General features: G+C 41.7%; 1 protein-coding gene across 1 annotated transcript; it reads right to left on the bottom strand.

Annotated features, from left to right (window-relative positions):
- Positions 1–6,357: 6,357 nt before the first annotated feature.
- On the bottom strand, positions 6,358–10,032 carry mstnb (myostatin b). Its single transcript, XM_074694172.1, has 3 exons — positions 9,438–10,032; positions 8,699–9,069; positions 6,358–7,933 (listed from the first exon to the last, which is right to left on the bottom strand). The coding sequence occupies exons 1-3, from the start codon at positions 9,814–9,816 to the stop codon at positions 7,553–7,555; spliced, it is 1,131 nt and encodes a 376-aa protein (XP_074550273.1). The 5' UTR covers positions 9,817–10,032; the 3' UTR covers positions 6,358–7,552.
- Positions 10,033–15,192: the final 5,160 nt, after the last annotated feature.

The following is a 15,192-nucleotide window of genomic DNA, read 5'->3' as shown; positions in this document are numbered from 1 at the left end:
GTGCTGCCACTTCCTAAGACACCCATCTGTTACACCTTCATTCTGCGGTCAAGTGAAGCTCAGAGTTTCCTTCTCTTGTATCAATTCAGCGTTGCTCCAAGTAAAAAAAGAAGAAGAAGTTTGAGTCACAAAAAACATAATTTTATTCTTTTTGAGTCATTTTAAAAACACTTTTATGGTAAGTTGTTGTTTTTAACCTCATTTTTAATTATTTGGACTTAATTCAGTTTTGTAACTGCAGAAAATAACAGATTCTTATGTCACGCACACACACGGCCTGATAGAGATCTTTCTTCATCACCTTCATATGGACACTAAATCCTGCCCAAGGGGAAAGTGCAACCTGATCGCTCATCTTATGATAATGTAATAGTTAGGAGCATTAAAGGTCAAACCACAGCACATGTCTTGTTTCACATGGCCTCTGCTGACAGAACATGCAGATGGCTTCAGCATTGCTGCAGCACCAATGCTCTGCAAAGCCCCTGGGATGGGGATGCATGCCATCAAGCACCCTGTCCCTCTTTTCACCTTTGTCCTCTTGGCTTCTTGCCTGATCCTCCTTGCATAGATCCTTGTTTAAAACTTCTCACTGTTTGATACGTGCTGCTCAGTTGCTGGTGTCAGAAATGCGTGCGGCAGCGGAATCTACTCTGTACGTGCTGCCTTCTGCACCCTAGGAGCATATCAGAGTAATTGGGGAGGATTAACTGATCATCATCTTTTGACCATGTGACCACACTGTTAAAAAGGTCAGCAATGGTTCATTTTGCCAGCTGTCCTATAAAGCACCAGTTTTGCTCTCTTTAGGACATTTAATGCGACCTCAATCATGCACTTTGTAAGATTTGACCCCAGCTGATGAAAGACCAAAACAGACACTTTTAAAAAATAGGCAAAAAGTTGAAATATCCAAACCTCCAAACAAGACGTCATCTAGATGGTTATAAGCTCTCCTGTTACAGCCTTAATGTGCAGTGCTACTGCTTCTCAGGTTGTTTTCGTCAGCCAACTGTACACCACTTTCACTACCCAGAAGTAATAGTGCTCTTCAACAGACTCATCAAGTCCAAAATAAAATGACATGAACTATATTTAACGCCTTTCACACTTTATTTTTGGACCTGTGAAGAGAAAAAAACACATGGAGCACCTTGGCTGTGGCCTGGTAAAAGCAACACCTGTTTAGAAATGTGATAGTACATAGTGAAAGGGGTTATTATTTTCCTCTGGGATTCAAAACTGCATGACTAATGAGTAGGGATGGGTACCGAATTAGGTACTTTTATAGGTACCAGCCGAATTCTGTCAAAAGTACCGGGTACCGATTCACATAAAATCAAAAGGTACCATGTTTAGGTACCTTAATGCATCCTTGTGAGTGACTCTGAGGGAGTGGAAGAGAAGGTGATTTTCCATGCTGGACATGAACACAGCATTACAAGGTTATACACTGAAAAATAAATGTGTTAAATTGAAAAGAATTTAGATTTTAGTTTTAAACAAAATGTTATTTTTTTTACCAAATAAACACACAAAAGTACTGAAAACTGGTTCCGTTGGGTACCGATACCGATTGCCAGGTACCAGGAATCTGCGCTGTATTGTTTCAAATGTGAATTGTACCCATCCCTACTAATGAGTCACTAAAGTCAGTTTTAAATGTAATGATTAGATGAAAATGGAAATCACCTGGTTGAGTTTACTACTAATCTTTACTCATTCCCCTTAACATTTTCAACCTTTGAACTTTAGATGAGTTGTAGTCAGTTCAATACAAGTCAAGGTTTATTTACACATTTAAACAAGGGCAGTTTTAGGTTATGATAGAGTGTCTTCCTGTTGCTATTGTGCTCAGAATAAGCCTTTGACGTGGCTAATGGACACTATTTCTGGCACAATAACCTCCGCTATCAGCAGTTAGTTTTTGAATCAGATGCCTCCAAATTTGTTACTTTTTCCAAACACTCACCATCAACACCAGTCTTTACAGAAGGACTTAATCAAGCTCCCTAAACTTGTTAACCATAACACGTTCCACATGGGACTGACCATAAAACCTTTGCTGCATCTTTGTGTTTGTTTTTCAGCGGGTGATTAGAAGTGGTGCCTTGCTGTGACGCCACACTTTTCTGCCATCCACAGAGGAGCTACTTAGTGGGTTTTATGGCCTTTACACTCACACTAATGTGATGGGTGTTAAAAAGCCACAGGTTCTCAACTGTTGAAGAATTTACAGCCACACCACATTCAATTTCATGGGTCAAGAGTACCCACAATGGGGCCATCAAGCATGCGCTTTTTGATTTTTTATCACTTGTCAAAATTACCACATGGAGGAATGCTTAAAGGGACCAAAGACGGAAAACTTTTCCATGGGTTGATATGTATACAATGCTAGGAAAGCTCAATTCACAGGGAAAATAGCTCAGGGTGCCCTTTTCGAAGAATATCTGCTTTCCAGGAATATCTGCTTCAGCCACAAACCTGTAGGCTGTGTATTACTTTCTCACAGGAACAGACACTGTTTTGTTTTTTCAAGTCAAATTTAAAATAAATAAAAATTGTGAAATATTTTTGACAGTTGGACTTTCCTTCATGTCGATAAATTTCTAACATGTGCTCAGGCAGATCTGCAGCTCATGTTTTGGAGAGTCCTGCTTCCTCCATGAATGTCATTCAGCTGACTTCTTGTTAAATTAATTGTGCGCAGTAATCTGTAAAATGTTACTTCGAAGATGTCAAACTTTATCCAGGCCTCTTGACACATACCTGACACTACTCTACATCCGTCTGTGTTTAGAGCATAGGCACATCATTGGGGGACAGGAGGTTTCCATAATCTGCCCTCACTCAGTCTCCTTGGAGAAGCATCCATTCTTCCTTACTGTCAACACTTTGTCCCCTGAGAGGAAGGCTTATGGCCACATTTTGTGTTGGACCCCTAACCCCTCCTCCCACACAAACACTGACATGGAGGAATTTTGTAAACATGTGTGGAGTAAACACCAAATTTGTCCCGTCTCCAAACTTCCAGTAGCTTTACAAAGCCATTTATCATACAATAGTTTCCCAGAGGTGACTGTCAGTTTAGTGGTAGGAGCAGTGATTCTTCATTCCTAAGTGAAAAAGCAAGCTGAGTGCAGACGGGAAGGATAAATCACTGGAGAACTGTAGACAGGTAGCATTCAGCAGCTGGCTATCTGGAACTTATCGTGTCCCGGTCTGGCTGATTTTATTGCTTTTCATTACTTTCCGTAGACCCAAGAGAGATTTCCACAAACAACCTGTCAATCTGGCCTGAGGTGATCATCCTCTGCAGGTTGTTTCGGTGATTATATGAACATAACGCCCTCATTAGATGATGTGGCTTTCCAGGGGGAAACTGGTCACAGTTTGGAGAGATATTGGAAACATTTGTTCATCAGATCAATGTTTTTAACATATAAAAGGTTATTCATATGTTTAATAACAACTATCAAAATAAAGGCTGAGTTTAAAACTTATATAAAATCAGTAGAAATGATTCATGGCTCTATGATTCTTTCTGGCATAGACTAAAACTTAAGATCTTGCTTGGTAAGAATTTCTTTGATTGAAGTTATAAGCTGATAGCATTTTGTCACTACAATGATTAACACAATTCAGGGCTACTGTTCTGAAATATTATGAAATAGCAGAAGCTGTAGCTGCAAAAATGCTACATAACACAGATACACATAGGTGCAGATGACAAATAGCTCTCTGTAGCATGGCACACTCATCAGCATTTTGATCTAACAATTAGGAAACCAATTAAGAAACCTTTTCTACCCAGACATTCTGTGGTCCAGAATAAATCTGAATTAAAACTCATCATGAAGAGGAAAGCAGTCTCTCCTTAACATCCCTGCTTATTATAAAGATAAGATTCAGATTTAGCCATTAGGGAGTGAATATGAATAATTGAAGCACGCACAGAGGCCACACTGAATTTGGTTCAACTCCCCAGCTATCCTACCAAATTAAACCAAAAATTGTTAATAAATCAAACAAAACAAAGATAAATCCTTGTTTAAAAAAGTGGTTTAATGATGTCATCAGACTGTGTAGACACATTTGCTAAGTCTCTTAGTGGCCTGTCAACTTCATCCATCATTACTCTTGAACCATGTTCTTGTCGAGGAGGACCTTTGCCACTGTGCAGTCTGTCAGCAGAAACATTTCACCAGATGGAGAAGGGCTAGAGTATGGTTCTCACATCTGTTGCAGGGTCCAGATGTTTTTGGACGTATGGGGTAAGCTCCTTTTCTCCACTCACACATTTCCACAGTCCTGCACCAAATCCAGGACTCTGCATCCCCCTTTTTTGTCCAGGTGTGGGTAAAACCTGTCTATGGGATGTCACCAGTTTGTTCCTGATACAAAATTCCAAATTAACAAAACTTGAATCAACCTAGCTTTGTATGAGTTAGGATCAGCTGATAACTACAGGAGTGCATTCCTGTCAGTCAGTTTAACCTTAAAGTGAGCAAAACCTGTAAGTTTTGTTATAAGTGTACAAAAAACATAATTTAATCACAACACCTGAACACAATTTATGTTTTAAGAAAGTATCACAGTGTGGTTCTATCCTGCTTCATTGAATGACCATTTCTTGATCAGGGCTGAGAGAATTATTTAGCTTCTGTCCATTCAAATTCTATTAACCTTGCACAACAGGAATCCTGTCCACTAACGGGGTCTCCATCTGCCTTGGACAACTCCTTTACCCCCAAACATCCTTCTTCCCGTTCTCTCACTCTCACTTCCTCACCTGTCAGAGGAAGAATGTCACTGGCATTCACAGTCCTCCAGAGTCTGTTTCCTGACAGATGCAGTGATTCTCAGTCAAAACATTCCCCAGCTCCTGTTCGCGGTGTGGCTTGAGACTAAGACAGTAGCAGTTTCTGCAGGACAAAACTAAACAATATGATCCAGCACCTCAGAATCACTGCAGGTTATACCAGTGCAGGCTGTTTGCAACTAAAAAGAACAACACAGATGAGTTCATGCTACTTTTGTGGCATGATAGGGACAGCAATGCCTGAAACCCTTTCTAGGGATTTAAACACCTAGATAGCTGTAAAGTTTGGTAAAGTTTAAGCTTTATTGCCTGAAAGCAATGAAAATGAGTTGAACTGACATTTATACACAGGACCTGGGAGCAATGATATTTTTATAGACTTCAATGGCTAATTTTTAAAACATGCGTCATTGGTAATAATGTGAAAGTGAATGTTTGCAAACTGTTAAAAAGTATGAGACTCGTAAAAAGTTCATGCTTGTGTGAAACTGCAGATGGAAACAATTTTAGGGAACAAAATATGCATAAAGATGATAGATTAGGGGTGTCTCTAAGTTCTCCTCGAACTAATGCAGCTCATGCTATAATACATTTGTTTTTAGTCTTTACTTTTCCTGAAGATGGTTAACTGTGCATGGCTCCTATCAGGCGTTTTTTTCCTGTCACCCAAGAGAGTAAAATCTTTGACTTTCCCTCTGGGAAAAGAAGCTCTGTCGATCCACTCTACCCAGAGTCTGCTCTCTGCTGCAGCTGATCATCATGGCAGCTTTCCAGCTCCCAGCAGGAAAGGAAGTGGCTCTCAGGGGTAGTGCTCAACTCGCCCTCTACTGGGCGGAAGTCAAGCCTCAATGAGGCCATCAGTGGAATAGGTCATGCTGTCAGAGCACTCCAGAGTTCACGTCCCCTCATTAGACTGTAATACTTTCAACATCACTTCCCTGAAAAAAGTGAAGTCTGGGGACTTGTGCTGAAACGTGCTTGTGAAGAAAGTGGCTGATAGTGATAGGATTTTGCAGGTGTAGTCAGGTAGACAAAGTATGTATGTGCTGTTGTTAATTTTCACCCCCCAACACACACTCACACACTGCATGAGTAACTTATCAGCTTACACCATGTGTTGACGACAAAAATTCTCAGCTGCTGAAGTGAGAAGTGAGGCTGCGATGTTGCGGTTCAAGTTGTTGTGTTTGGATCAAGTTTGGATTTAATCTGTGAGTCAGCAGAAAGATGCTCAAGCTCATCTGAAGACCCTGGAGACAAAAGTCATGTGCACCACTTTTTTTAAGGAAAACTTTCATTAAACATATGTTTGTTTATGAAAAAATTTGCTGCAAGTTTTTGTTCCATGTTGTTAGATTTTGCTAAACTGACTGCAAAAAAGATTACACAACCTCAAAATCAGATTATCTCCATGTGAGGTGGAGCTGTGAGAGCATGCTGTCTGCATGAACAAACATGAAACAGAACTCAACAAAGAAGCTGGAAACTTTATTTGTTAAAACATTTATACAGAGTTGCTGTATTACATCTTATATCAAGCTGAACTGCGGTTTTATACATTTATGAACCGTGGTTTAGAAAGGCAACTCCTAATGGAAACAATAGCATATGTATATAATACAAATAAGCAAACATATCAAAATCAGTTTTTACAACTCTTGTAGCAACCAAATCTTCCCATTGGTGTGCCATAGTGCAAACTGTTGTTTGTAAGACAGAGTTAACGCGTGATCTCAACATTCGTACAATTTGAAAATCCTTTCCCTCTGTCTTTAACAAATTTCTTTATTTGCTGCATTCTTTGTGCCTTCAGTTCAAGTCCTTTTGTTCAGTAATGTGAATTTACAATCAGAATAATTCAAGTGTATCGGGCAGGTCAGGCTGTTTTTTGGTTGGATTGTGGAGATCATGAATGAGCAAGGATGCCCTTAAGAAGGTTATGTTTCTCTCTGTGTGTTTGTGTATGAATGAAGACAAGAAGTCAACACCGTCAGTGGTGCGTCACAATGGTGGAACATTTTTGTGTCCATACAATCAAATGACAGAACTTCACCTCCTACACTTTGGATTGTCCACCCAACTTTTTTCTGTATTGATCATATTCAAAACAGCAAACAATCGTGCAATGCTGCAAATTTTATGTGCACAAATGTATGTTCTACCAGTGTGAAACATCACTCCTAAGAGTCTTTATTTGTGTTTTCCCAAGCCCTTTCAAAAGTCCATGAGGATTCCTGGTTTCACTCTGAAAACATAACTGGAACAATGATTATCACAAACATATAGCTAAGCAAAAAGTGTAATAGCTTTCATGTTGGCTACAAGTGGAGTGATTGGAGTGATTGCGCAGGAGTATAATCTGTCTGCATGTTTGTATGCATGTTTGGGCAGAAGACTGAGACCCCCTCTTCAAAAAAAAGCTCTTTGATAACTTGAATATTTGAGTCTACATTCACTCTGAGTCTCAGCATGTGTGTGTGTAGGTGTGTGTTGGTGTGTGTTCCTGCATCCCACTGACTTCTCTGGCTACGATTTCACAGAAGGAAAGAAAGTAAGAGCTATGTTGGTTGTGAAAGCGCTCAGGCTGTTTGTGGCCTCTACTCTGGTTCTATTGCACCGTGTTCTGCATGGAAGCTCAGGAACTGGTGGATCGGTTGTGATAGAAAAGTCTTAAGTTGGAAGCTGTTGCCTCTACTCCCCTTCGCTCGCTGTGGTCTCCGTTTTGACTCAAGAGCATCCACACCGGTCCACCACCATGGATGGGATCTTGCCATAGATGATCTGCTCCTTTCGGTTAAAGTAGAGCATGTTGATTGGGGACATCTTGGTAGGGGTGCAGCAGGGGCCTGCGGTCCCTCTGGGGTTGGCTTTGTTCACCAGGTGGGTGTGTGGGTACTTCTGTAGGTGCATGTACTCACACTCCCCAGAGCAATAGTTGGCCTTGTAGCGCTTAGGAGCAATAATCCAGTCCCAGCCAAAGTCTTCAAAGTCCACTGTGAGCGGGTAGCGGCAGCACCGAGACTCTGGAGAGTTCTCGTCACAGTCCAGGCCTGCATCTCTTTTGACTCGCCTGGGGCCATCTGAGATCTTCACCTCCATGAAAGGTTGCTGCAAAGACAGAAACAGTTATAAACATTATGATAGCAGCTGATTAGTAGAAGAAGGCAAAAGACAGAATCCAGCTTTCAATTTTTTATCTGCTTTTCTTGACCCATTGCAGCTGGTTGTCAAACATGACTCAGTAATATTATGAAACTTTGAGTTTTAGACAAATTAAATCATGTCTTGGTTGGTTAACCTCAGCCTTTTCGGTTCTGTAATTGCCCCAGAGACTGGTGCCACATTTTGAACTGCTTTAAAAGTGTTTGTCATTGATAGCAGCCATGTGTGTTTGCAGGCAATTACTCTGATTTGCACAGTCACACAGAATTCTTTGAGGAATGTGCAGCAGGTGAACTTTTATGTAATCCAGCAATAAGGTTTGAGATTATTGTGGACCGGGCGTTTGTCCAAATGCAGGTACATGAAGTCTCTGTTGATTAATCACTTAGTCTTAAATCTGGATTCACTCTGCAGTGCATGAATGTTGAACCACCTGCTGATTCTGCACAGTAAAAGTCACAGCAAACTTATTGAAAACACTACAGCAATACATGAGAAAATCCAACTGTTTTTGACATATTACAGACAGAATCAACGTTTGTCTTTTTCTTGTTTTTTGAGGTGTCTATCTGTCGTTGGAAGCTGCCAATCCTCATTCAACGGCATGAAATTGTTCTGCACCTTTGAACTAAATATTATTCACTCATGCACGTTTATTGACATTCAAAATTTAAACACTTGAGCACAATTAATGAGAGAAGTTGAGCTTACCAGTCCCTCCTCTCCGGGCTCGGTGGAAGTCACTGCCAAATCGTTTCCCCTCGAATCGAAAGCGTTAATCTCGATGCCCCAGTTGGTCTCTGGCTGCCGCAGCCACACAGTCAACACTTGTTTGACATCTATACTTTGCCAAGAGCTGACCCCGGTATTGACGTCGATCTTCAGGGAGCGGATGCGTATGTGCCTGTTCCCGTCTGTGACCGGCATCAAGCGGGAGATCTGCAGGAACACAGTGGTCGCCTCCTCCGCCGGGCGCAAATGCACCCAGAGTTGAGCTCGGACTAAACGATTGGCTTGAAACTTTTGGGTGAAAGAGAAGAAGCAACACTTAGGTTGCGCATCCACTTGGACGATGGTCTCGGCTGTAGGAAGACAGAGACAACGAAGTTCTCAGTGATTAATATTAGATACACAAGACAGACAAAGCACAGTTAATATCTCTAACATCTGAACTCTGGGTGTGGTTTTAATAGAGTTTACAAAATGTCACAAGTGCGCGCAATGACCGTGCGCGATGCCCGGCTAAATGCACTAACTCATACAGGGTGTCTTGAAATGATGATGAAATGATGCACATTTACAATAGCAACCCGTTAAACCTGTGTAGTGACAGAATTAAACGCACTCTCAGCGCCCAGCATGCGCTGCGCTCGTGCGTAAAAGCCTGTTCTGGTGATGTCTGAGTGCGTCTCACAATATTTTATGAAAAATTACGAAAAATAGAACTCACGTTCAGTGGCCATCAACATTATTGTCTCCGTTGTGGCATGCTCGTCGTCCTCCTCCATAATCACATCCTTGTTGTCATCTCCCAGCACGTCGTACTGGTCGAGGAGCTGCTGCAGCGGGGGCGCTTTAGGCAGGAGCTGCTTCACTATGTCTCTGCTGATATTCGGAGCTTCTGTCATTCGCAGTTTGCTCAGAATCTGAGACTTAATCGCGTTTAGTCGCATGTTTTTAATGTGCTGCCGGACCTCGCAGGTAGCGCATTGCTCCGTGTCTATTGGGCTGGAGGCTGAGGGTTGCTGGTGCGTCTCCTGGTCACTCAAAACTACTGCACCCAAAGCGATCAGCAAGCCAACATACAGCACAATCTGGGACAGATGCATTGTCTTGAAGGTTTGAAGTTAAGTTTTAAAAGGTCCCTTGATGTGTGCTGCACCTGAAGACTGACTGGACTAAGTTTGGATTAATGTCCCACACTGATAGGCATCATAGTTTATTAGTGCGCACCTTTTTATACTCCAAGTTTAGCCTCTTTTGTGTCGTCAAAAACTATGATTGGCTGGACAGGCAACAATGAATTTTAACCGACTGACATGAAAACTTTTTTTTTTCCGTTGTCAAACCATAAAGGGATGGAGACTGTGAGCATGTGCTGAACGCGTCAACAGATGGATAGAGTCATTTTTATCACTGTGATTACGCACTGACGCAGAGCGGGCTGTCTGGCACAGAAGCACCTATTACCCCAAAGTGACGCTAAACCAGCTTTCATAAGCACAAGTTTCATCATCATTATCATCATCAACATCATGATTATCATCATCATCAGTACAGTGGCACCTTTTTTTTCAATAACACAATATAAGTCCACACTGGCCTGAAGCAATGATAATTTCTGAATTAATGTATGGAGTAACACAGCTCGTAGATTTCTACTGTTCAGCATTAGGTCACACGTTTTGTAATGTTTCTCTACTAGTAGAGTATTACTTTAGAGAAGTTAAATCAAAGCAGATTCAAGACCGGATCAAAATAAATCATATTTTGAATTGTATTGATCATCATTTCTGTGTCATGTTGCTAAATCTCTGGAGCAGGACATTTAATGATCTATTTGAAACAGGAGATTTGAGTACAGTTGCGTGTAGCTAACATCCAACCAATTAAATGATGATCAATCAAACCCAAATTGAGTGTGACTTGTTTTTTTATTCTAGCGAAGGATCTGAAAAATCCTCCTGGTCCCTGGACTGGTTAGAATATTCTGGATTGTGACAGGACAGTGCCATCCTGTGGAAGGTTTCAACAATCACATCACGAACACTTTCATCGACAGGAAAGTTAATTTCAGCTGATGAAATATGTGAAGAAAAACTAAACAAAACAACAAGATAATCCTAATCTGGAAAAAAACAGATATTATTTTCGTACATCTGATAAATTAGATTATTTGAAAAGAGGAAAACACAGTTCCCAGTTCACCGCAGTTGTTAGCGTCACTTCTCAGATTCTCCGCCAGATGGCAGTGTTGCAGCGGCCCACGGCGGTGCAGAGCCGGTGTAAGTGCGCAGCGCCCGGACTATCTCTCTCCCTGAGCACCGCTGCTGATCGATCACAGCGTGAAGTGTCGATCCACCAGAGTCAGTCTAGTCCAGACCTCTGTTGTCCTCGCTGCTGAGAAGCTCCGTTCACGGCTGACCGACACAGAGGGAAGAGAGGAGCAGTCTGATCCTTCAACAGCCTGGGATCTTATTTTTTTATTGTCCTCGGAGGAATCCACTGCGGAGCTCTTCATCTTAAAATAAAATTAAATAAGATAAAAAGAGAGCATTTTTTTTAAAGGCAACTTAAATGATATATTTTAAGTCAATAATGTCTCAGTTTTAAGTTGAAACCTCTGGATGCTGTTTGGGGTGAGAGCAAAGGAACCGGCGCGACACCACATGATGTCCGGATTATTGTTTACTTGAACGACCTTGGATTATTTCTTCTTTCGCCGGTTCTTCTTTTTGTTGGAATGGAGAACAACCTGGAACGTTTTCCACTCTCGTATCAAAGTATGTACACCTCTATTGCTTAACAGTTTACTGTGATTATATTTAATTGCAGACTGGGATAAACAGAGAAGGTTTAATGCTCAAATAACTCATGGATAAGGTTAAACCCCAGTCCCACGTGTCTGTTAGACAGCTAACTGATGTCCCTTCATTTCATAAACATTTAGACAAAGAAACACTCCAAAATGAGAATCTATCTCTATCTCATATCAAGCTTGGCTGTAGACTAAGTGAGAGCTCAGCCTCCTGTTTGCACCTCTGAATGTTGTTTTACTCTCAGGGAGACTCCCCACTCTGCATTAATCATTCATGGCCTCAGACTCCAGCATACAGCTTTGTGAATGAAGCACATGTTCACTTTGCACAGAGGCCTGCAGCCTCAGAAACGGAGCTGTCACTGTGAATCAGGCAGCTGGGCTTGGCTAGTAGAACAGATGGGAGAAAGGCTTACAACCAAACAGCATCAGTGCACTCCAGCTAGAGACAGACGTCCCTGTGTCATGCAATAGGAAACAAGCAGAGGTACTGAGTCATAAAACACTGTGAGGAAGAGGAGGGAGGGGTTGAATGAGTAAGACACTTGATGTGCTCAGAAGCAGTGTGTTTAAACATGGCCGTGCAGAGGTGCCTTGACCTCGAGCCAGATGCTGAAGCAATGGTCACAATGCCACTACAGCTGCTGTAAAATTAATTCACAATTTCTCTTCATTTCCACCATTTGGTGTTTGTAGAATGCATGAAAAAAAGTCACTAAAATCCCCTCTTTTCACCTTCTTCTAGTTGCGGCAAAGGATGGCATGAGGTTGAGGAAGAACTGCTCAAAAGCCTCAAGACCCTTGTAGGAATGGACCTCGCAGTTGGTAACCACTGTTCACCCTCTGAATCAGCACCCTTAGTTTCTTAACACTGATTACCACCAGTATTGGCTCTTAGAGATGGATGAAAGTGGGAGTGGATGACAGGAAAGCTTGTAGAGAGAACTCAAGAAGCACAGAGTTGCTTCAGGGATGAATGAACAGTGACAACAAAATTCCAACTTCAACCAAAGACTCTTGCTGCCACTTGAATCTCCCCCTTTAGATCAAATCAATGTGACATTCTCTGGAGTATGGGGTGCGTTAAATCTAAAAGGAGTGACTCTTACGCCCAAAATGCAAACTCGACGGACAAACTCGAAGGCAAGTCAAAGAGATCAAAGGGCGAGAAAGCCTACTTGGTGCATTCAGAGATGGGTTCACCAGATAGCTCGCCACAGGTCAACCCGGTGCTCCTGGAGTACGCGCACAAACTCTCTGAGGAAATCGTGGCCCGTGCTGTGCAGCAGTGGGTGGAGATAGACCGCCGCTACAGTGACATCCCTTACATAGAGTGTGATGTGCCATGATATGGGGAGTGGGATTAATGAAGAGGAAAAGGATGGGAGCAGGTTGAGATGGCCTTGATCTTGACCCCGGAGCTTCAACGTGTGATTAAACAAGGCCTTCGTTCAGGGGATCCTTCAAGCATTTACCTGCTGAGAGCTGGAATATGAATGAGCTGTCACTAATTCAGTGGTGACCTACTTTGGGACTGGATTATACTTGGATTGAGCCTTACAAAACCCTCCTCCAGTGCAGCCAAAGCACTCTGATCTGGGTCTCGGTTCTGTGATTATCTGCATCAGAGCTGGAACCATGCTGGAGCAAAGTGTCATCAATCAGATATCATCTTTCTCAGACCTTATTTGTCCCTTCTCTCAGATGGTGTCAGCTCTTCTGTGAGAAATCAAATTTTCCTTACTGCCAGCGAAAGTCTACCCTGTCCAGTGATGCAGCAGCACAGCCAAGATTTGCTCCTCTTACGGGGGAAGTTATTAATAGATCCCTACAAAATCCTCCCTCGTTTCATCAGGACAGAAACACGCCCAGCTGTTTGGCTCCTTCTGGTCTGACAAATGGCCTGAAGTTCTCCCTTAATGGCCTCCCTGGAGATGCTGCGGCTGAGCTGCAATGAGGAGCATCTTCCTCTGTCTGTTTGTCCCTCTCACAGTTTGGCAGCCTCACCGTGGCACGCTGCAAGGATACAGGGGTTTATGCGCACAAATCATGCATTTCCTGCACTCTTGGATATTCTGTTCGCACATGACACAGTTTGGGAGCTTTGACATAAGGACACAGATCACATGGGAGGGGTCTGTCTCTCAACCTCAGAAAGTAAGCCGGGCATGAGAACCGTGACACACTTTCCTTAAATAACTTGTCAGCACATCGGGAGCTTAAACACACAGAAAAACATGCAATTTTGGTCCTAATCATCATGTTTTTTTTTTTATTTGTTATGATTGTGTCATTATATAATACAAAGAATACTGCAGATACTTGGCCCTGCGGAGGAAAAAAAAACAGATATGCAAACTTTTGAACCCATAGCTTTAAGTCAGTGTGTCAATGATTTCATAAAACAGACACAGAATGCAAAGATCCATGCACAGGGATGGGGTAGATGTATATGGAAGTGTTAAATTCTTCAGTAGAAACCACTGCAGGTCCAGATCTGTGGCCGAGCTGATGTGGGTAATACCGTAAACTGGGGAGTAGCATCTCAAACAACCCGGCTTCACGAAACTTTCACATTAAATCACAGTAACAGCTTTACTAAGCTCAACCACACTAAGGGATTGTAGTAATAATAGTTTAACACAGGTTTTAAAGCCATATTAAACAGTGGAATAGATCTGTCCAGTTGCCTTTTCCTCTTACAGCAACAATGTTTTAATACTGAAATCAAACTGCCCAATTCTAATGAAATACAGTTGCTATACACAACATATTTTAATGGAAAACTGTATGAATACAGTTTCATTTTTCTGCTGTTTAACTGCCCATCTGGCCAAAGAGCAGCAGCATTGTTAAAGCATTTAAAGTCTCTGTTTACAGGCTGTACTGTTAAAGTGATGAGTGAACAAAGGGCTGCTGCCTGAGAGATTTCTTCACAGAAACACAATGTAAGCTAAAAAAAAAAACAAAAAAAAAACTGCCCCTTCTACTTCAAATTAAAAAAACATATTACAGTACTTGCACTAATCTATGTAGGCAGATGAATCTCCTGGGGTCTTTCCCCAAAACATGTTGTGATCACACTGGAGATTAGAGATGATCTGTTCTGCACATGCTGTACTCCTAAATCTTAATCTGATGCTGTTTGTTTCGCTGCAGATGAAATGATCAAAGTCACTGCCATGCTGAAAATGGATCTCTGTGAATGTTGGGATTTGATGTTTGAGTAAACACAAGATGGGACCTGAGTTTGATTAAATGGTGGAAATAAAAGTGCCGTTTTTGGACCTTCAAAAGAGAAGTTATTTAAAGCAAAATCGTCAGATTAATGACATCCTGGGTACTCATACTGTGATGTTGCATCTATGATGTTGCCATAATTATGATGTCAGTTTCTATTGTGCAAAATTTCCAGTCTGTAGTTTGATGAAATCACCAAGAAATTTTATTTCACTGATTTTGTTCTGTGTGTTGATAAAATCACAAGAGATTCAGGATTGATTCCCTTTTTAAGAGTCAAAGATTAGCTGTAGCAAAAGAAAGTCCAATATTTCCTCTGGGCTAGCTAAACAGGTATTTCTCTGCACCACAAAATCTGAGTTTATGACCTCCATCCATCCATTCATCCATCCATCTTTTACTACTTATCCAGGATCTGGTTAGCGTG

Source organism: Halichoeres trimaculatus, unplaced genomic scaffold, assembly GCF_033239565.1.
Source record: "Halichoeres trimaculatus isolate MK-OKI-2021-1 unplaced genomic scaffold, fHalTri1.1 fHalTri1_scaffold_19, whole genome shotgun sequence".
NCBI lineage: Eukaryota > Metazoa > Chordata > Actinopteri > Labriformes > Labridae > Halichoeres > Halichoeres trimaculatus.
Note: the sequence above shows the minus strand (reverse complement) of the source record. Positions and strands in the feature narration are given on the sequence as shown.